Genomic DNA, 21,820 nt, shown 5'->3' with positions numbered 1-21,820 from the left:
AAGTGAAATTAAAATACTTCCACAATTCCAAAATGATTTTGGGTAGAAATATGCTTAATTATCGTTAAAATAATTGCTAATCCTCTTTAAATTATTTTTTAAATACTATTTTTTTTTTATTATTTAAATATTTACATATCATTCATTCATTTATTTATTTCTTGTTCATTTATTTACTTGTGTGTTTTAAGGGCGAAATGCGAACTGCGCTTGTTCTCGACTCTTTTCATGAGATTCAAGCTTGTCTCAAAGCACAGTTGTACTTTTAAATTTGAAATGTGATATTCTTGCATGCACTCAACAGTTGCTCAACATATACAAGATTCCTTTCTGCAAGTGCACATGTCATCATGTCACGGCCCGGAGGCTTCACGTCTGAACAGGGGGAGAAACAGGACAAGTTTATTGGTGCTAAATGAAACGTGAATGTCAAGGATCTTATTTTAAACGCTAGACGCTCATTTGGTTTCTCCACCACGCTCAAGTCTTATTCTCTAACGCCATGTCTAACTTCTCGTTTTGCTGGTAGTCAACAGGAAATCTGCAAAACCACAGACTGTTAAACAAACAGACTGCCAGTTTCAACACGCAAGACTTTCAGAGCTGTTGAGCGTCAGCACACGTTTCTCATACATATGATTATAAAATAGCTTAGCATTTGAACAAAAGTTGGTTTAGTATATCATGCGCATCTATAGTGCATTTCTATACATGAGCCCATTCCACTAGTTAAACTGACATGGGCCAAATAAATAGGGGTGGATCAGGGCCGTAAGAGAGGAACAGGAAGAGACTGTGAAGCAGTGAAGTTGTCGATGCATCGTGTCAGCTTCTAGCTCTTTTCAGATTCGTTTGTGCGAAACACTCATATAGTTTAGCTGAGATATGTGGGAACTAATGCTTGTTCGTACACGGAGGTGAGATGCATGTGGGCTTTACTTGACATTCCGCTGAGAGGACCTCGTTTTAACTCATCTAAGGTTGAGAAGGTAAGCAGGGCCGTACAATATCACCTACTATCTAAATCTGTGTTGAAATAAGTACAGTTACATGTTATAACTATATTATAACTATGCTGTGCACTGAAAGGGTTTTATCTAAGATAAGTCGTCATGTGTCATGTTCTACTACAGACTACGAGATAATAAAAAAAAGTGGCATTATAAATGTTAGACGTACTTGAGATGTATATGCTGATTACATGCACGACTGTTCAGTGTCTCTCGATGTCTCGACTTGTTCAGCATATGGAAATGAGAGTTCTTTAACGTCATACTTTTAATAGGCTCTCACATTTTCTTCCATGGACAGCTCGGCAGAAGCTACGATGAACTGCTCCGAGGTCAAAGTTGAAACCTCGGTGGACAAGCAGTTGGAACCTCTTCTCATCCTCGAGGAGGGGGATGAACCTTCGGCTGTGATAAACAGCAGCAGAGGAAGGACCGTACTGAGAGTTAGGACGGCCGATGAAAACACAAAGGATGACATTAGAGAAGCCACAGAGGGAAGTTCACATGATCACAACAGTGTCCAAGTAGGAAAAGGTGAGCGTGAAACAATGCAAGCAGAAATGAATGAGGAGAAGAATGCAACTCTAGAAAGTCAACAAGAAGAGAAGGTGGAAGATCACGCGGGTCGTGAAATTATTACGAAAACCGACAAGGGACTGTCAGACGGGACGGCTGCGGGACCGGAGAAGATGCTACAAGTAGAGACTCAAGACAAATCAAGCGCTCAAGGAGAAGTAAAACTGCGGCCCAAAGACAGACTGAGCCCTGACGATGCAAAGCAAACGGTAAAGTTTCATAATTATCTGAAGTTTAATAGTGTGTCTAACTGAACTTGACAAGTGCAGGTTTCTTTCCTGTGTTGATTTATTTCCTATTGAATCATTAAGTGGGCGGGACCTTTTTTAGTTTTTCATTCTAAAAATTAAACATTTTATTATTTATTATATTAGCATGTTCATATGATTGGGCTCGGTAAGATTTCTTAATGTTTTTAAAAAAGTCTCTTATATGCTCACCAAGGCTGAGTTTATACTGTAAAAGCGGTAATATTGTGAAATATTATTTCATTTTAAAATTAGTGTTTTCTATTGAAATATATTTATTCCTGTGATCAAAACTGATTTTTTTTTTTTTTGCATCATCAGTGTCACATGATCCTTTGGAAATGACTCTAATATGCTGATTTGCTGCTCAAGAAGCATTTCTTAGTGTCATCAATGTTTAAAACATTTGTGCTGCTTCATATTTTTGTGGATACGGTGATACTTTTTTTTCATGATTCTTTGATGAATAGAAATTTCAAAAGAACAGGACTGACTGAAAATAGAAAACATTTGTAACATTATATTTACTGTCATTTGTGTTCAATTTAATGCATCTTTGCTGAATAAAACTGTTAATATAATAATAATAATAATAATAAAACCTTTTAAAGGGTTACTCCATCCCAAAATGAAAATTTAGTCATTAATCACTTACCCCCATGTTGTTCCAAACCCGTAAAAGCTTCGTTCGTCTTCGGAACACAATTTAAGATATTTTGGATGAAAACTGGGAGGCTTGAGACTGTCCCATAGACTGCCAAATAAATAACAGTGTCACGGTCCAGGAAAGTATGAAAAGCATCGTCAGAATACTCCATCTGCCATCAGTGATTCAACCGTAACGTTATGAAGCGAACCGTAACGTTATAAACAGACTTTATTCAACAATTCCTCTCCTCTGTGTCAGCCGCGCTGCGCCGATGTGCTGTTTGCTTTCAAACCAAAGCGTAAATACACGTAATAAACGTATCCTTGTGGCGCAGCTCACACAGAGGAGCGTACGCCGCCTGTGTACTGCTCAGATTTGTCAAAATGGTGCTACGCTGATTTGGAGAGACACAGAGGAGAGGAATTGTTGAATTAAGTCATTATTTTTGTTTTCTTCCTGTACACAAGTATTCTCGTCGCTTCATAATCACTGATGGCAGATGGACTATTCTGAAGATGCTTTTCACAATTTCTGGACCTTGACACTGTTATTTATTTGGCAGTCTATGGGACAGTCTCAAGCCTCCCACTTTTCATCCAAAATATCTGAAATTGTGTTCCGAAGACGAATGAAGCTTTTACGGGTTTGGAATGACATGGGGGTAAGTGATTAATGACAAAAGTTTCATTTTGGGATGGAGTATCCCTTTAACTACGGACGTTTGACCAGTACTGTAAATGAGCCCCAAAGCTAATAGCTTCACATAATGACATAATGACTGATTGTTACTTTAGTTGTCATGGGATTAGAAAGCCTTTTTTGCATATATATATAAATATATATTCCAAGATTTTGTAAAATTTCAAAGGTCTTTTAAAGGGAATTTACAAAAATACAAAAGTTAAGTCCTGAAATTTGCAAACTGACATCCCATTATCAAGAATTTAAAATCAGCATTATAAAGTGGACACTGTTTCTGTAATCTGACATATTTATGAGTGAAAAAGTCAAAAAAAAAAAAAAAAAACAACAACAGAGTGGACTGTGTTGAGGAGATACTATTACTTTTCTAAGCAATCTGACTTTTGGAAATTAAGCCATATCTAGACAGTTATGGATGGACTCGTTTAACTCCAAACTTGCATGAGTTTCTTCTGTTGAACTGAAAGAAAATACATTTTCAAAGAATATTGGTTTCCAAACTTTTGCTGGTAGCCATTGACTTCCACAATGTGGAAAACAATACTTAAAACTCTATGGCTACCATCAACTGTTGGGTTACCCACACTCTTCAGAATATCTTCTTTGGTGTTCAACAGAAGAAAGGAACTCATACAGGTTTGGAACAACATGAAGGTGAGTACATGATTCTCATTTTGGGGGAACTGTTCCTTTAATGAAGGACTTGATGTGATGTGCTCAGGTTCACAGGATATCTCCAGATTTCCCAGACGCTTTGTGTGAGCTGTTGTTTGCGTTACAAGAGGGCCGGCGACTCAATGACCAGCGCTGCTCGTTCCGTCTGGAGCGCCGCAGGAGGTGTTACTCAGAGCCCTGCACACCTCGCCACAGCCAGAGAGGTGAAGAAACACAATCCGAATGCATTTCCTCGCCATAATCACAGACAGTAACTCTCATGAACCGTGTCTTTCCATACAGTGATGTTCTCCTCCATGACGTCCCTGCAGAAGGAGGAGTTCTTCGATTTGTTGGCAACCTCTCAGGGTCGTCGACTGGATGACCAGCGAGCAGAGCTCCAGAACGCTCCCTCTGCCCCCCCACCTCCGCTGCCCAAAGCCAAACAGAGGAAGAGCAGCTGGAAGATCCCAGAGGTCACCCGGACCGTTCCCATGCAGACACCCAAAGAGGACTTCTACAACATGATCGTCAACTCACAAGTGAGCGCTGCGGAGATGTTGTTTATCACTACTGGAACAGACAGATATGTGCATGTTTGTCTTCGTATTTGAGTTATGTCAGGAAAGTTTACTTTTCTTACTGCTAACTTCACTAAACACAGGGGTTCACAAACTTGTTGATGCCAAGGATCCCAAATATGATGACTAAAATATTACATAGGCAGCTGTATATTTTCATGTGTAAAAAGACACAGATTTTAGAAATGTGTTTATTTATTTATTTGTTTTTAAAAAACAAATATCTGTTTGTCTGTTTGTTTGTTTGTTTTTATTTCTTGCTGTTAAGAACTCTGGTTGCCAAAAGGCACAAAAAGATCATAATTAATCTTATAATTTCTGGTCGGTAATGTCAAATCAGTAAAGGTCTTTTAAATTGAATGTTTTTAATTTGTAAAATTATTATTATTAATTGCAAAATGTTTATGATTAATATCATAATTTCTGGTTAGTAATGTCAAATTGGTAAAGGCTAATGTTTTTGATTTCTAAAATTATTATTATTGTATTAACTTTTGAATAATAATAATAATAATAATATTAATAATAATAATAATAATAATAATAATAATAATTTATTATTATAATATTAAAGAAAATGTTATTATTATTTATCACAACACATTTATAATCAATATGATATTTTCCAGTCAGTAATGTCAAATTGGTAAAGGCTAAATGTTTTTTATTTCTAAAATTATTATTATTGTAATATCTTTTTCATAATAATTATAATTTATAATATTACAAAGTATTTTATAATTTTTCATTACAAAACATTTATAATCAATATAATAATTTCTAGTCGGTAATGTCAAATTGGTAAAGGCTTATGTTTTTGATTTCTAAAATCATAATAATAATAATACAATTATTCTTATTAAAAGTAATAATAATAATATTAATTCTTGTTGTTGTTATTAATTGATTTATTTGACCAGGCTCAGGGGCGGCTGGAGGAGCAGCGCAGTGCCGCTCCAGGACCGATGGACGATGAAGATTTCTTTGGTTTGTTGCTGAAGGTCCAGGGCGGTAGAATGGATGAACAGAGAACGGAGCTCAAACCTGTTCATTAATAGATGCTCTGACGAGCTGAGTATCAAACGGGAGGTTCCTGCTTTACTGGGCCCGTTACAGTGTGTGAGTTTATCATGTCAGACTCTTTCCTGTCCAGATAACTATAAAGATCAGACTACCAGTATAAGAAAACTTGCACTACTTCTTGCTACACTTACTGCGCTTGAATTCATTGCTCGATAATGAACGGGAGAGTCACAGAATATCTCTTGCTTTAAAGATAAAGGTCACTTGAAGGATCTCTGCTCTTTCTGTTATGTACATGCTACAGTAAGAAAATAAAGGTTTAAATGTGAATTATAATGTTTACTGTTATTATTATTATCTGTGAGATAAGATATATAAACTCGAGCACCGATTAAACATTTCTAATGTTGTAGTAGATTTAGTCTTACATCCCAGATTCACCCACTAGATGGCGAAAGAGACTAATAATTTTAATCTCACCTAAGTAGGATGAAGGACCCACATACTGCAAAAAATATATATTTATATTAATAATAATATATTTATATGGAATTATATATATATTGTTATATATATATATATATATATATATATATATATATATATATATATATATATATATATATATATATATATATATACAGTATATTTTGGGTACATTTTTTTTAAAATATATTTTGTAAAATATAACATAAAAATATATAATTTTTGTCATTTGGGCCTTTATACTGAGTGTAAAAAAAGTGTTATTTTAGTGTAAGATCAGTAATGGTGTCCACTTATGTTTCAGATTATAAAATCAATACATATAGTATTAAAAGATTAAATTAATGAAATTAAAAAATTATGTAACTCATTATGAAGGGTATTGGGATATTATGTGAGTCAGATCTCATTAAACTGTCTGCTCACTGCTGATGGAGGTGAACAGACGTGAAGGCTAATGAGAGCACAGTCTCTTTCCACAGGGACACGGGACTCTGAGTACAGACTGAAGCATGTGGATTCAACACACGCTGAAGGTCACACATCATGTTCATTCTCATTGGACTGTAGCTTAATGAGGCGTTTCACTGAGAGTCGTTCATTGAGGGAGAGCGTGATACTTGTCAGGTGTTGTTCACAAATCACCAGCTACACTGTTAACATTGGTAATTAGCATTTTTCATGCCTGGTTTTACATGAGCTTCCCCTGTGGCGATCAGGTTTGTGAACATGACACTGCCTGTGCATTACCACCAATTTGTGCTCAATTACAAGATCACGAGGCAGAAAATGTCTGCATGCAGCAAAAAAAAAAAAATGGTGGCACATCGATATGCACAGCTTTTGAAATGTAATGCTTTCAATAAATTACATATGGCCAGAATCATGCAACATTTTCACAAAGATCTCCGAATTTTCAGTATTATATGCATGCACACACATTTATTTAGCTATTTAAATGGGGATATTACATAGACTTCTATTGTTTTTTTTATACAGATTGTTATAGGTTTTATAAATAAATCCTAACTCACACCCTAACCCTACCCTAACAGAAATTTAGATCGTTTCCTCCACTGAATGCTGAACACCAGTGATTTATATAACTTTGAAAGCTCTGATTGAATTCAGTTGCTATGAGCGATAAACAGCTATTCTTTATGAGCTACAGTCAGCGTTTGTGCTGAAGATCCTGTAGTAAATATGAGCTCGCCTCCTTGACCCTCTTGGACCTCTCTGCTCACCTGTGACCTCAGGATTTATGACGGCCCGGCTCGGGATTCTCTGCATGATGCTGTAGAGAGAGTCAATATGTGTTATAAACGCATCGTAGATTTCTGTTTAAGCATGCAGTTTTATTTATCCTTTTGAAATGTCATTAGCTCTGCATGTATTCCCACACTGAAACAAGCTTTACCAAGCACAGTAATTTAAGTAGCTCTTTAATAATGCTTTCTTAAACTGGTCCTGCATGCTGATCAGTCAATACAGAATTGCAGAAGTGCTAACTGATTTCATGCTTTCCTAGGAAATACTTATTCATACATAATGAATTTGCTTATAGAATGTAGATAGATAGATAGATAGATAGATAGATAGATAGATAGATAGATAGATAGATAGATAGATAGATAGATAGATAGATAGATACTCCTCAGCATATCTATACAGGGGTTTCTGCAAGCACTAGCCAAGTATTTGAATGTTGAGCAGCAAGCTCATTGGCTGCTGATACAAAAGAAACCAATCAGATGCACCATGTGAATAATGATATGATTATATCAGACTAAGTTAGAACCTATTTGCCTGTGCTATCTAGCATTTCATGACAGAAATTTGCATATATATAAACATGCCACTTAATAAATTTGCTTGGTTAAAAAAAAAAAAAAAAAAAAAAAAAAAAAAAAGAATTAAAATATTTTTAGATATAAATTAACTAATAGTTTGAACTGAACTTCCAAAATAATTAAATATAAATGTATAATACATATAAATAAATGATAAAAATTACATAGATTGATAACTTAACATATTAATAGATAATCTTTGATATAAATTTTGCAGAAAAATTCCACTTAATGAATATGTGAAAAATATGAATGCAATTATGAAAAACGTGTCCTTTAATGTGAATTTGTAAGTCAAATAATTATATAATAATTAACTAAGATAAATATTTATTTTTATTATTATTTATTACTGCACATTTCATTAAAAAATCTGCACCACAAAGGGGAAAAAAATAATAATGTTAAATCCAGATCATGTTGAGGTCAGAATTGTAAAAGTCCGTCATTATTTCCTGTATCAGATAACAGTTTTATCTGCTCTTGTTCTGGACAAAAGGACTCTCTCTAGCCTCACCACGTTACATACAGCAGTCCGATTCATCTGAGCGCATCTTCTGAAACCAAAAATAACTGTGTGGATTGTGCTCACGGTTGAGGAGGCTTTGTCAGACTCTCACAGCTGCTTCATGTTGCCTCAAATTAAAAAAAAAAAATCTGTTGCAGGAAGATTAGATGGCCCTGAATGTGAGCACACGTTCTGACAGAGCTTGTCAGCGGCAGCTGTGTTTTCTGAACCAAACGTGATTATGATTTATTGCTGTATTTGAGTGAGATGAGGAAACGTACTCAATATGGTTTCTTCTAAACAATGCCATTAGTTTTTGGATAAACACAAAAGCAACCAGTGAAATCAGCACCAGAAACAGTATCAGAATTTTGCATACATCATTCACAATAAAAGCAAAAGTACCAAAACTAAAAAGGGGTTTTTACTGTTGATATTTTTGTTTTAAGTCTCAATAGCAGGGCATGTTGTCACAAAAGGTCAACATGTTTTCAATAAACATGTTTTACTTTTTTTGCAAGACTTTCAGGTAAGTCACATCATATGATCCTATGAATTTTTTTTTTTTTTTTGTGCTTTACATTCATAAAGGAAATCTATATCCTCTCCATGGCAACAGCAGTGATCACACACACACACACACACACACACACACACACACACACACACACACACACACACACACACACACACACACACACACACACACACACACACACACACACACACACATATATATATATTACACATGTAGATATTAATCTGTCTTTTTTTTGAGATTTTTGATTATATTTCCTGCTGATATCCCATCACATTGCAAGCTGTTTTTCATGAAATCCTCTGGAAAGTCTGGCGCTCTGATGTCTGGCTGACGGTGGCCGCGGTTCAGGTTATTGTCAAAGCCACACAGTAAATCTGCAGAAATGAAAGCTCTTGCCGCTTATTTACATGTCTCTGAACTGATCACAGGCAGATTTATGTGAACACAGCCGCTGACTTACTGCAGCATGAATGCTCAAGATATCTGCTCTGGTTTAGTCTGAATGCAGTATAAGCCAGCCGTGTGAGAATGACTTTAAAATCCCAATTCATTTTCTAAACTTGCTAACATAAATTTATATAACTCCACATTGTTTGTAATTTTATATATATATATATATATATATATATATATAAATACAACAAATGACTTATTTCAAACAAAATTATCGGAAGATAGTAATAATATCTAAAATAGAAATGTGTATTTCATTTAAAACTTTCATTCTACAGATGAAATAATTTACCCGAAATATATAAGACATGCAAGATGTGGGCCATTTGCAGAAATATTACACATTGTTAATAAAACTCATTTTAAAACTTTACAATATGGTCTCATTAGTTAATGCATTAATTAACATTAACAATGAGCAATACATTTGTTACAATATTCATTAACATCTGTTAAGGTGAGTTAATAATTGTTAGTTCGGGTCCATTGAATAATACTAACAGATACATTTTTTCATTTTAATAAAGTATTAGTAAATGTTGAGATTAACATGAACAAAGACTAATAAATGCTTTAGAATTTTTCTCTTTGATAGTTCATGCTAAAAAATGTAGTTAAATAATGTTAACAAATGTTATTGTAAAGTGTTACCTAATAATTCTATTTAATTTAAACGCATATATTTAATTAACGGATATTTTATTGATATAATTTAACCCATTAGACCTTTAGTGATATATATATATATATATATATATATATATATATATATATATATATATATATATATATATATATATATATATATATATATATATATATATATATATATATTAAATGTGACATTTTGTGCTGTATGGAAAAATCACATATTGGTTTACAAATCTAATTGTTTTGACATTATTGGACTAAGCTCAGAAAAATATGTCTAATCTGTTGAGAAACAAATCATGGGAGTATTTATAGGCATTATTAATGATGCATTTATTTTAATAAAATAACTATTTTAATAATATTGAATTTTTTAAAATTAAAATCCTGTATTGAATTCCAACCACAATTCAGTATCATGGAGCAACACCAGTTCAGCTCGAACAGCCTCAGGAACGGAAAGAAAGCCAGTTGTTAAATTCAGTAAGTATAATGTGTGTTTGAGGGGATGAAGCGCTCCAGAGATTCAGTGAGCCATGGAAGAAGAATCCAGCACAATGAGCGTCCCACTTGCCCAAGCTGTCAATGATTTATGAATGAGAAGCCTTCGCTTGGCTCTCTGTAATTCCCTCCAGAACGGCTGAAAGAGAATTGAGCTTTCATTACAGCAAAACCACAGCCGCCTGAGAACCATTTAAAGGTGAAGGGTGTCATTTTAATGATGTTAAAATAATTGTATACCCAAAATGTCCATTAATACACACTGCAAATGATTTTTAGAAGATCACTGGAGCACATTTGACGAGCAAATACTATTTCAGTCTTACAGTCTACTTCAATTTGTGTTTAATTCAATGTGTTACTTGCCAGCTCTTTCTAATTATTTGGAAATTTACTGTGCGAAAATTAATTCTACACCATATTTCTCAGTAAATCCCTATGGGATGTAAAGTTTAGATGGTGTTTTCTTTTAATCTCACCTCTGTATAATGCATTCAAAGCAGTGTTTATAAAAACCTTAGTTTGTTTTATACAGTATGAAGAGATTTCTCTTATTTCTATTGTTTATTTATTTGATTTGGGATTTGTTTTAAAAATGTTATTTAGTTTGGTTATTTGACATATTTTGATTTTACAAAGAAATGTGCAGCATTTTGTATGAGAAACAATAACAGGACACCTTTTCATTTATAATTTGCCTTAAATCTCAAATTGCAAAAATCGTGAGAAAATTGTATTATGAAATCAGTATCATGAATCGTTACATCCCTATATGACACATTTTGATATCACCTGAGATAAACAAAACAACATATACAGATGTATCAAATATTATTTATTTCTTTTTTATAAAATCACTTTTATAGCTTAAAAAAATGCAACTTTTATTGTTTGTAATGGTGTAAAATAAAGTCCAAGGATGCAAGAATCAAAACTGAAATACATGAATCCTCATGTGTGTTAAATACACGTACAAACATGAGGCCGAGTGAAAGAGCGACTGAGATGTGTCTCCTACAAAACAGGCAGGAATGTCAGTACTGAACCCTCACAAAAACTCCAGTGTTTGACAGAGAAAACTAAACCAAGTGAACAAGACCAGAGAGAAGATGCCCATGTATGATCAACGCTATAGAGGCTGAAGGCTAACAAAATAACACAGAAGTGTCTTGAGAAAAGGCACATTTACTTGAGACAAAAAAGTCTGATTGAACGCTGATATGTGTGACTAGAACCTCATAATACGATATCTTATTTGGAGAGACGTTTGCCAGAGTTTTGGCCCAATTCATGCACATCAGAACAATTCTACATTAATGCAAAACAACTCCTAAATGTTTTTCCTCATCCTACATTATTTAGGACACATTCTGTTCTGTATTGTCACATTACTCCTTGTTTCTTTCTTGAGTAAAGAAAATAAAGCAGTCCTAACAGATGATCGCCATGCAAATATATTAACAGTCAAACAAAAGTTCACACATTTCTATCGTCACATGGTCCAAACCATCAATAATATTTAACCCTATTGTCTTTAAAAGGGAAAATACTCATACAAAAGTTCTGTACATGGTACTTTTTTTTGTAATTGTAGGGACATTAAACCTTAAGTCTGTGTAGATGGCATATTTAATTAACAGTTGGTTAAATACTGTAGGTTGTACTGTCTTAAGGTGCTATATCATGTCATTTTTTTAATTTATTTGCAAAGACTTATTTTTATTGACAGCGAAACAGTGCAGCCCAAACTGTTGACAAACTGTAGGTCCGTCCCTCAAAGCCGCGTTTTCACTCATGCAACATTAAATATGGCATCAACCCTGACTTAAGACCATGTGAAAGTGTATGGATTTTGATCAAAAGTACTTTTGAATCAGTCTCCACTGAGACAGCCAGCTCTATCCATCCCAATCTGAGAAAAACAGGAGTGATAATGAGTTAATAGTCCTTTCTTAACAGAAAATCAATTGAAGAGGTTCTCAAAACTCAACCCGAAGCTCTGAATGAATGACGTCCTCTCGTAATCAAACATTTCCAGACGGTTCATTGATTTGTGAGAGTAAACGCAAAACTAGTGTTAAATATCTCTTTACCACCACATATCCTGTGTGCTCAGAGCGAGTGATTCTAGAAGCACATACTAGCCACGTACACACTGAAACAACATAGGGATTATTGAATGTAGTTTTCTGAAATGGAACAGTGTTGAACCTTTAGAGAATAATTGAAACAGATTTAAATGGATGGATTGGAACATCCATGTAAAGAAAGAAATATTAGCGAACAAAGATGATAACATTCAAACATTTTAGCAAACAACCTGTTTTTAGTCCCTCCATGTTTGTCATTAGACAAGTGATGTTTGCATGAACTATTTGTCACTATTAGATTGATTTGTAAAAGTGGTTGTCACTATCTAATCTTTCTAGACGTAAAACACATTTGTCTCTTCCAGATAAACAAATTAAGACCAAGATGAAGCAGTCAGAAGTGGAGTGACAACTGAATTAGTTGCAGTGTGAACGTGGTCTCATATGACATTACACAGTAAATGTTTGTGGCATTGGTTCTAAAACATAAAAAAAATACTAAAATGATGCCAGTTTGTCAATTTCTATAAAAAGAAAGAAAAATCTAAAACTTTGATGCCAATTTGTGGAAAACCTACATAGTAGTCTCATGCACACTGAATATTCAAGATTAACAAATGAGAAACAGATTGCAATATCGATTTAAATTGTTTAGTCATTAGCAAGTGACGTCACTGCACTAACATCCTGTTATTATTAGACTGATTTTTAAAAGTGGTTGTCACTATATGAACATTTTGGATGTAAAAATTAGTCACTTTCAAAAAAAAAAAAAAAAAAAAAGAGAAGTGGAGTGGAGTGACATCTGAATTAGCTGCAGTGTGAACATGGCTTCCGATATGGCATTACACTCGTAAGACTCGCAAGAAAACCAAACAAGGTACGAGATGTTTGTGATTGGGTCTAAATCATCAAAAAAAAATACTACAATTTTGTCAGTTTGACAAAACACACCAAAAGGTTTGCTGAAAAGGAAAACTTTGGGCCAATTTGTGGAACACCTACATTTGAATCCAAATATAAGCAGCATGAACAAGGTGTTTTTGCATTTATACAAAACCCTTTGGGCTCCCAGATACGGTCCATCTGAAAGCTCAGGCACTGTGACGTTGTGCACGGTGTTTCGCACGCTCGACCTCTCTGCGGGACGTCGTCCAACATCTTCAAGAGGGGTGTAACGCTTGCAGAAGGCAAACTGAATAAACATGCACGGCTGGATTGCGGGCGACCCTTCCAGCCAGGCGTATTGCACATCTAACATGGAGAGGTCTGATCCAGAGGTTAAACCGACATATGGTAGTCTATATTCTGACTGCATGTGGATGTGTGTGTGGCTGCCTGGCTTTGGCAAAGTTGCCATGGTCACCGTTGTCATTGGCAAAGCATTACAAGAGGGGGTGTGGAAGACAGAGAGCTGCCAATATTGGCATGTCTTTGTGTTGTGCTAAACTCAGCCAAATAACGTCACCGTGGTCTCGAATCGAACTTCTTGCTTTCATATATTAATAGTGACAATCTCTAACAGACGGATCTTCATCGAGCACAACACCTTCCCCCAATCTCGATGCGCTCCCTCCCTGAGGGTGCCCCCGTTTTTATCCCTGTTGATCTGGTTTTTCAGGGTTCTGGGGGGTTTTCAGATGGCGTTCTCTATCCCCATTCAGAGGGAAAGGGATTTCTCAGCTTCGTCAGAGTCTCTCGATGTCTTTGTACTTTTTGCGCAGTATCGATACCTGGTCTTTAAACAGAACAGGATCCAGTCTCATCTGTGAATGGACCAGGGGCATGGTGCCAAACCAGCTGGCAAATTTGTTCATGCATGTCTGCCGCTGGGCAAAGTGGTCAGGATCTGCCCAACGTGATGCCCGGGACGTCTGTGGATGAAAGAAAGAGTTAGTTAGCTGCCATATCCACCTTCTTTTTAACTTTAAGAGCGGATGCAATTATTTTTAACTTGAATGTGCAAGACATCTGCTGTCATCTGCTTCTAGTTATTTTACCTGCACAAACCCGTTATGCTGCTTGAAATTATTTTATTTTATCATTCATGAACACACTGGTCTGTAGTAAACAGTTTTACAGTTTACTGCACTGTTATTCTTCTAGTTATCTACTATAGCGGCCAATGAATCAGAAAATGGCTTGCTGTGGTGTTGCAAAACTACGTGGATAACAGACACTCTCTCTCTTAATGCTAGTGTATCAATGTTAAGCCAGATCGATGCAACATATAATGAATAATGGATCAAGGATAAAAAACAAAAATTCTAATTCAAACAAAAACTGGCTTGTACTTGCTTTCAAACTAAATTTAACTTGTAAACAACAGCAACAACATCAAAAACCATTATATTTAGACACTGGCTATTCAAGATAGGTTATTGGCTATTAAAAAGACGTTTTAATGTTTTAATCATTTTACATATAAATATTTCATTACATATTATTTTACATATAAAATAAAATCTTTTGATGTTGATGTGAAATATAATCCAGGCATGATCTTGACAGGGTTACTATAGTTAACTAAAACTAAAAATAAAAACAATCAAACAAACATTTTTTAATTACTTGAAATAAAATCTGCATTACCCGAAATTAAATAAAATATAAAACATTTATTTTAGCAATTTTTTTCTCACTTTTATTTAGTTTAATTAATTAAAACTTAAATTTAAATAACATTTAAACATAAACAAATAAATAACTAATTAAAAAAACATAACACAATTACTAAAACTATAATAAAAATGGAATATTTAAAAATGCAAATTAATTCAAAATATTTATAAAAACTATAATAGTACCTCAATGATATTAAAATAACACTGGTTCTTGACAGGTATCGTGAGATATTGGATTTGCAGAAAGTGCGGAGGGAATTCACTGAACACATTCAAAATAACAGACAGATCTTAATACGAGAATAGCAGAAGCTGTTGGAGGAAGCTGAAGTATTTCCTCAAGTCATTATAAGCTATTTTTGGGAGAGGAAAACTGTCGCACTTGTCTCAACCCTTCCCCAGAATTCCAGATTGAACTGTGCTGAAAATACTAAGACTCAAACAGCTGAACATATGAGGTGAATACCTGAAACTGAGAATGGTGATGATTACATTGATTTAATGCAGTTTGTACCTGTCCCATCATCGTCTCCTTGTACTGCTTCTTTTGGGTGACCTTGATAGGAGGCATCTTAGTGACAGCAGACACTAGGAAGTTCATGAGGATGTCTTCACAGTTTGAGAGCTGGTCAACCATACTCTTCAAGCTGCTGGGCAGGTAGTGTGTATACAAGTAGTTATAATACCTGGAGTAAGAAAAGATGGCCTGTTAAATGCCTTTCTAAAACTTGTCAACCATGATGAATCACTAACAGTAGTGAGCTGCCCGCCTAGGGAACATGTCGGTAGTCTTGACAGTTTCAGCAGTACAGGAGGGTTGGCAGCTCATTCCACCACAGATGAACAGAGAGGGTGAAGGTTCTGGAAAGTGACTTTGTGCCTCCTTGTGAAGGGAACTTACCTGTGGTAGAAAGCAGCTCCAGTCAGCACCATGGAGTAGTCATTGGTCCACTTGGAGGTGTAGCCCCAGCGCTCCTTGTTAGAGTCCCAAAAATGGCTCCGTGCAGGGTATCCCACAATCCTCTCTGGGAAACTTTGCCAAACTGTAAAGGCAAAATCCACCTGCGGAAACAAGTATTCTACAATAATTCCTTACTCAACCATTCACACATAAAACCCTAAGATTTGTCACTGTGTTGAACAATTTAAACTGTTTCCAGAAGACACAAACAAGATTTAAGAAATATTTAACTCAGAATTCAGTCCTGCATAAAGAGAGTAAAACTCAAGTTAGTGGTCAACCAATGCGGCAGATATTAATATTTAGAGAGCAGGGTGACTGATAACCAATTTATTGCTGAAAATACAATTTAAAGCTCCATTGTTTTGTTTGAAATTAATATGTAACAAATTTTGTTAAAACATGAGTCAACACAGTTTGCATGGCATTGCATTGTAACAATGCAAGTTACAACTCTAGTGTATTTGGCAATAAATAGCCTTGTTAAGTAATAGCTTTAATCGTTATCTGATATGAATAGCATTTGCTTTGTCTGATGTCAGTGTTGCCAAACTTTTGAGATATTTTTCTCAAAGCAAGTCAAAACAACAGCTGCCAAGGGCTAAAAAAGAAAAAGAAAAGGGTAATTATGACTTTTTATTTTACAATGAATTATGAGATACAAACTTGGAGGTACAAGAAAAAAAGTCAGAACTGTGAGATAAATAGTCATAATTACCCGGTTTATTTTTTATTCTGTTGTGGAAACAAATTGCGAGAACTCAGAATTCCAGGGTGGGAAAAAAATTCTGAATTATGAGGTTTAAACTCTTGAGAAATTGTGAGAAAACAAGCTTTCATATAAAATCTTACTTGTTAATAAGATTTTTCAGATATCCTTCTTTCGTTATCTTAAGAGTGTTGATGTTATTGCATGTGACATTCACACTGATGATGCAATAATCCAGGTGAGCATTACCAAGTATTGTGACTTTATGCTTTAACCACTAGTGGATAAAAAGTTACACAGTGTACCTTCAATGAGCAAATGTACACACATTTTCTGAAATAAAACGAGCACTTGTTTTATACAACAACACACATGCAAAATTCACAAAACCTAGAACCATTCTGATGTGTTGGCTCACCTCTGTAGTCGAGAGCACAGTGTCTTCATCCAGACTCAAGACTGCATCTGTTCTGATGTTTTCGTAGGGCAGAAATCGGCTGCTCATCACCTAAACATGTAATCAATGCATGAAACCTCCAGAAAATGCTCAATATCTCTAACTTAAGTATGATAATCATTCAAGGCAGAGCGCAAAACCACGGCAGCAGCAAATCTATGCACCATCCACTATTTGTCATTGTAGGCGAGTAACACCAGTCACTTCTATGATATGATGAGAATATAAAGACAGCATGGTGTGGAGATTCACCTTGCTCTCGCCCTCGATTACGATGACTGGAACAGAGGTGGCGGGCCAGCGGTGCTTCGCAGGGAGAGGCTTGTCACAGTTCCACAGCACGATGATCTGATACAAGCACATAGTGAGAACATCAGATGCTGTCAATCAGGCTGTACCAGGGTCATTTCTACTATACAGTACATTTGATATCATATACACTATCACACAAAAGTTTATAACCTCTTAAGTTTCTCAAATGTTTTTGAAAACATTACAGAACATCACCTACGCTGCATTTATTTGATCAGATACAGTAAAAACAGTAATATTGTGCAATATTGTTATACTTTACAATAACTGTTTTCTATTTGAATATTTTTAATTTATTTTAAAATGTAATTTATTCCTGTGATGTAACGCTGTATTTTCACCATCATTACTCCAGTCTTCAGTGTCACATGATCTTCAGAAATCATTCTAATATGCTGATTTGCTGCTCAAGAAACATTTCTTATTATCATTGTTGAAAGTAATAAAAGTTTTTACTGTCACTTTTGGTCAATTTAATTTATTTTTCCCCCAAAAAATCTTACTTTTGAATGTAAAATTAATAAACAAGGTCATAAACTCACAATATTTAAAGATCGTAATTATAGTACATTATTTTGTTTCCATTTTCCATTTTGTTTCCAAGATAAAGTACTAAAATTAAGAAAAATAAATTATTTAAAGCTAAATAGAAATATTACTAAAACACCAAAACTAAAAAAATGACAAAGGCACGTAGCAAAATGACTAAAACCTTAACTAAAATTAAATGAAAAATTAAAATATAAAAATTTAAGTTATTTCAAAATGCTATAATAGCACATAAATAATACTAAAATAACACTGACCTGGGCACAGTACTGTGATTTGGCCACAGCCACTAGCAACTTGAAAATCGGTTGAGACTGAGATACAAGAGGCGTGACAGCGTGAATGACGGCTGTGAACTTCTGCTGTGGTTTAACACCTGTGAAGATAATCAATATATTTCATCTAGACAATTCATATTATATATATATATACATATAAAACACTGACCACAGATGTAATAACATGTTGTTGAAGTGAACAGCGGTGGCCTGCTTACCGAGTACAGCATAGAAGAAAGGGAAGTCGCCTAGGTAGGATGAGTATTGGGGCAAAGTGAAAAGTCCTCCAGGCAACTGATTCCACATCAACGTGCTGCGGGCGTTATGTTGCAACACACGGTCCTGGATGATCTGCAAAAGGAAGAGTTTTGAATGATCTCTGAATCATTTCCCAACACTGATATTCATTAGATCCATCAGGCTCACTTTAATGATAACATTAACACGGCTCAAATCTCACAAGCGTTTAACTTTCATAAACATGAGGCCAGCTGGACTGTAGCCATGTTTATTCGGACACGTATTAATGCTCGGTCTCACAGATCCACCCTTCAAGAGCTGACCCAGGTGTCCTCTTACACACCAACAGCAATCCAGCACATCTCAGAGCTGCAGCGCTTCCTCCAGGGAGAAGTGTGTGAAACCAGAGCCTGAGACCGGCCTGATGTAGCTCCGTTCTCCTTCAGGAATAGCTCCCGACATGACTGATCACATGCCTTTCAGTCAAGCGAGAGGGTAAAAGAGTCTTTCTCATTTTGAAGAAAATGAAGCATGCTTTAGGACCATTTAGGATATATATATTTTTTTTTTTGCTAGATTTAATTTACATTATAGTAGCCTAATTCTGTGTTATTTAAATAGTAAAAAAAGTATATATATTAAGTATTTATGCTAATTTTACTAAATAAATAATTGTGCTTGGATGATTCTCATAAAATTTTAACCCTTAAGATTAAAAATACTTATAATTACAAACTCATAACTACATCTGATTGTGGATGCATTACAGTAATGAGAACTGTGCTGTGAAAACGTGCTTAATAATCACGAAAATCACAATGCAAAAATCTTAATGGTCCTAAAATGAGCTTCATTTTCTGCTAAATATAATTTCCCATTTTTCCTTGTTCATTTTTAGGGTGAAATGCGACCCGGTCAAGTTTTGGTGGGATTTATACAACTAGTCATTAGGTCTTGATGGCTGCATGTCTTGTTTTAATTGATCAGGAAGTTGCTTACCTCCAATGTAGTGAGCACAATTTTCTCCACAGAAGAGAAATACGCTTCCCATAAGAACTGCGTCTGCTGGCGGAGAGACAGAATGCGGTCTTGATGGATGGAGCGAACCGTCGATGGAATCTAAGGAGACGGAAGCAGTGTGATAATGTATTTTCTACTTGACAGGCCTTTCCAATCGGAGGCACCAGTTAAAATAACTCAGATTTCTCCCTGTGGACAGAGCACTCTGAGGGGGCTTTCACACTCGGTTCGATTGCCTGGTCCGAACCAGAGTTTGATTGATTGAAGCAAATAGAAATGAGCTATACAGCTCTCTGCTCCTCAGGAAAACGAGTGAAACACACACAAACACACATTTTTTATCAAATAACAGTTCACGTCCACGATTTGGTACGACTGCGTTCATATCAGCAGCAAACCGTACCGGAGTTCACTTGAACCGTACCCCAGACCACCCCTTTTATGCACGGTTCGCCGGTGTGCCCCCGAGTTCAGAAGACAGCATTCTCATCATCCAAACATACCGAACTCTGACGTCAATCGAAGCCGGGTGCGCATTAAAAGTGCTAGTGTGAAAGCACCCTGACAAACTGGGCTTTTCAGTCAGTAAAGGAATTTTCAAGAGTAAGTTTAAAAGTTCACCTCAAAATGAAAAGCCTTCTTATTCACCCTCATTTCAGACTTTTGCTTAGGTGACTGCTAGGTAGTTTATAGGGTGTTAACCTCTATCTACTTGCTTTGTGGTTACAAAGGTAGTTGTTAAGGTGTTTTAAGGGATCGCTGGGCCACAGCAAATGTGTTATGAGTGATTGATAGGCAGTCAAACAGATAGATAGAATGACAGAATAACAGATAAAATCATACAATGATAGAATGACATAAAACGATAGATAGAACAACAGATACAATGACAGAATGATAGATAGAACGATAGACACAGACAGACAGACAGACAGACAGACAGAGATAGATAGATAGATAGATAGATAGATAGATAGATAGATAGATAGATAGATAGATAGATAGATAGATAGAACAATAGAACGATAGATAAATAGATAGATAGATAGATAGATAGATAGATAGATAGATAGATAGATAGATAGATAGATAGATAGATAGATAGATGAAACACACTGGAAATAGCCTCAGGTCTTGCTCAGTCTTTCAGTGCTTCTGTTGCAGTATTTACTGAGAGGAGAAATAAGTCGCAGCAGGTGTGAGCGATTATTAAAGACTCTCATCACTGTAAACACAAACAGCCCTTGAGGTGGATTTCCATTACAAATATCTCACAGGCCAATTAGTCTCACCTTTTGTTGAGCCAGTCAGTGCCACAGGGGCACGAGAGCATATTAAATGCAGAACTGTGCTACTGCAGCCTGACAGAATCTGTCACTCCTCTAACCACAGACTGCCTTCCAGCCGCAGGCCGCTAATCGGCAGGGCAAGAGGTCCCATTTCAATTACAAAGGCACATGCACTTGCTTTCACTGTGGGAGTCTCCAAAGGTCTGCAGACCGTCACTGATAGTTGCAAGCTTGTGCCCCACAAATTAGCATGTGACATTAGAACGATTTAATTCATGCAGTGAATTCACTCAGTTGCAAAACCTTTTGATTTGACTATGTAGGCATTATTATAAGCATGCACGATTATACTGCTGTAGCCATATGAAATCCATTTCATTTTTTTCAAATTCTGTTTTTTATTTTTTTTTTCATTTCAATCTTTCTGGACTATATTTTAATAGTTAAATTAAGTTTTAGACCAAATTGCATTTCTAATTAATGTTTACATTTTTAAAGCCCTATTTGATAAATTTATTTTTTTTCTTCTCAGATTCTATTTTATTTTACCAAATAGTGTGATTTCCTTTTTTCCCTGTATTGTAATGGTTTAATAATTTTTTTTGCAAACAAAAAGCATGTCTAATAAACTAAATTCATAAAAAACTTTAATAGATTTATTTATTTATTTTTAATAATAATAATAAGGCCCTATGAAGGCCCTTTCAGAAATTTAGTGTTATGTATTTTAATTATCTGGTAATCAAATGAAGGCGTAAAACATTAACAATTTAGAGAGAAAGAAAGAATGAAAAGAGAGAAGACAGAGAGAGTAACATATTTATTTATAACATATTTAAATATATATACAAACCAAAC

At 35.2% G+C, this 21,820-nt stretch overlaps 2 protein-coding genes across 3 annotated transcripts in view; one reads left to right on the top strand and one right to left on the bottom strand.

Annotated features, from left to right (window-relative positions):
• The first annotated feature begins 198 nt into the window (after window positions 1–198).
• Window positions 199–5,773, top strand: LOC109057968 (G-protein-signaling modulator 2). Of its 2 annotated transcripts, none has more exons than XM_019075192.2 (5): window positions 199–989; window positions 1,286–1,795; window positions 3,907–4,063; window positions 4,143–4,381; window positions 5,341–5,773. In XM_019075192.2, exons 1-5 carry the CDS (start codon window positions 927–929, stop codon window positions 5,473–5,475), a joined length of 1,104 nt encoding a protein of 367 aa, XP_018930737.1. In that variant the 5' UTR covers window positions 199–926; the 3' UTR covers window positions 5,476–5,773. The 2 variants fall into 2 exon arrangements, with proteins under 2 accessions (XP_018930737.1, XP_018930738.1); XM_019075193.2 differs by having other exon boundaries at window positions 213–989; window positions 1,312–1,795.
• Window positions 5,774–11,255: 5,482 nt separating this feature from the next.
• Window positions 11,256–21,820, bottom strand: part of LOC109109965 (exostosin-1a) — a 47,841-nt gene continuing 37,276 nt past the window's right edge. Inside the window, exons 4-11 of the mRNA XM_019122994.2 lie at window positions 19,653–19,772; window positions 18,632–18,764; window positions 18,393–18,511; window positions 17,527–17,622; window positions 17,236–17,325; window positions 16,049–16,209; window positions 15,662–15,833; window positions 11,256–14,397 (exon numbers count right to left, since the gene is read on the bottom strand). Coding sequence (XP_018978539.2) covers window positions 14,212–14,397; window positions 15,662–15,833; window positions 16,049–16,209; window positions 17,236–17,325; window positions 17,527–17,622; window positions 18,393–18,511; window positions 18,632–18,764; window positions 19,653–19,772 — 1,077 coding nt within the window. The 3' untranslated portion in view covers window positions 11,256–14,211. The remainder of the gene's footprint in view (window positions 14,398–15,661; window positions 15,834–16,048; window positions 16,210–17,235; window positions 17,326–17,526; window positions 17,623–18,392; window positions 18,512–18,631; window positions 18,765–19,652; window positions 19,773–21,820) is intronic.

This window comes from Cyprinus carpio, chromosome A16, assembly GCF_018340385.1.
Source record: "Cyprinus carpio isolate SPL01 chromosome A16, ASM1834038v1, whole genome shotgun sequence".
NCBI lineage: Eukaryota > Metazoa > Chordata > Actinopteri > Cypriniformes > Cyprinidae > Cyprinus > Cyprinus carpio.
Note: the sequence above shows the minus strand (reverse complement) of the source record. Positions and strands in the feature narration are given on the sequence as shown.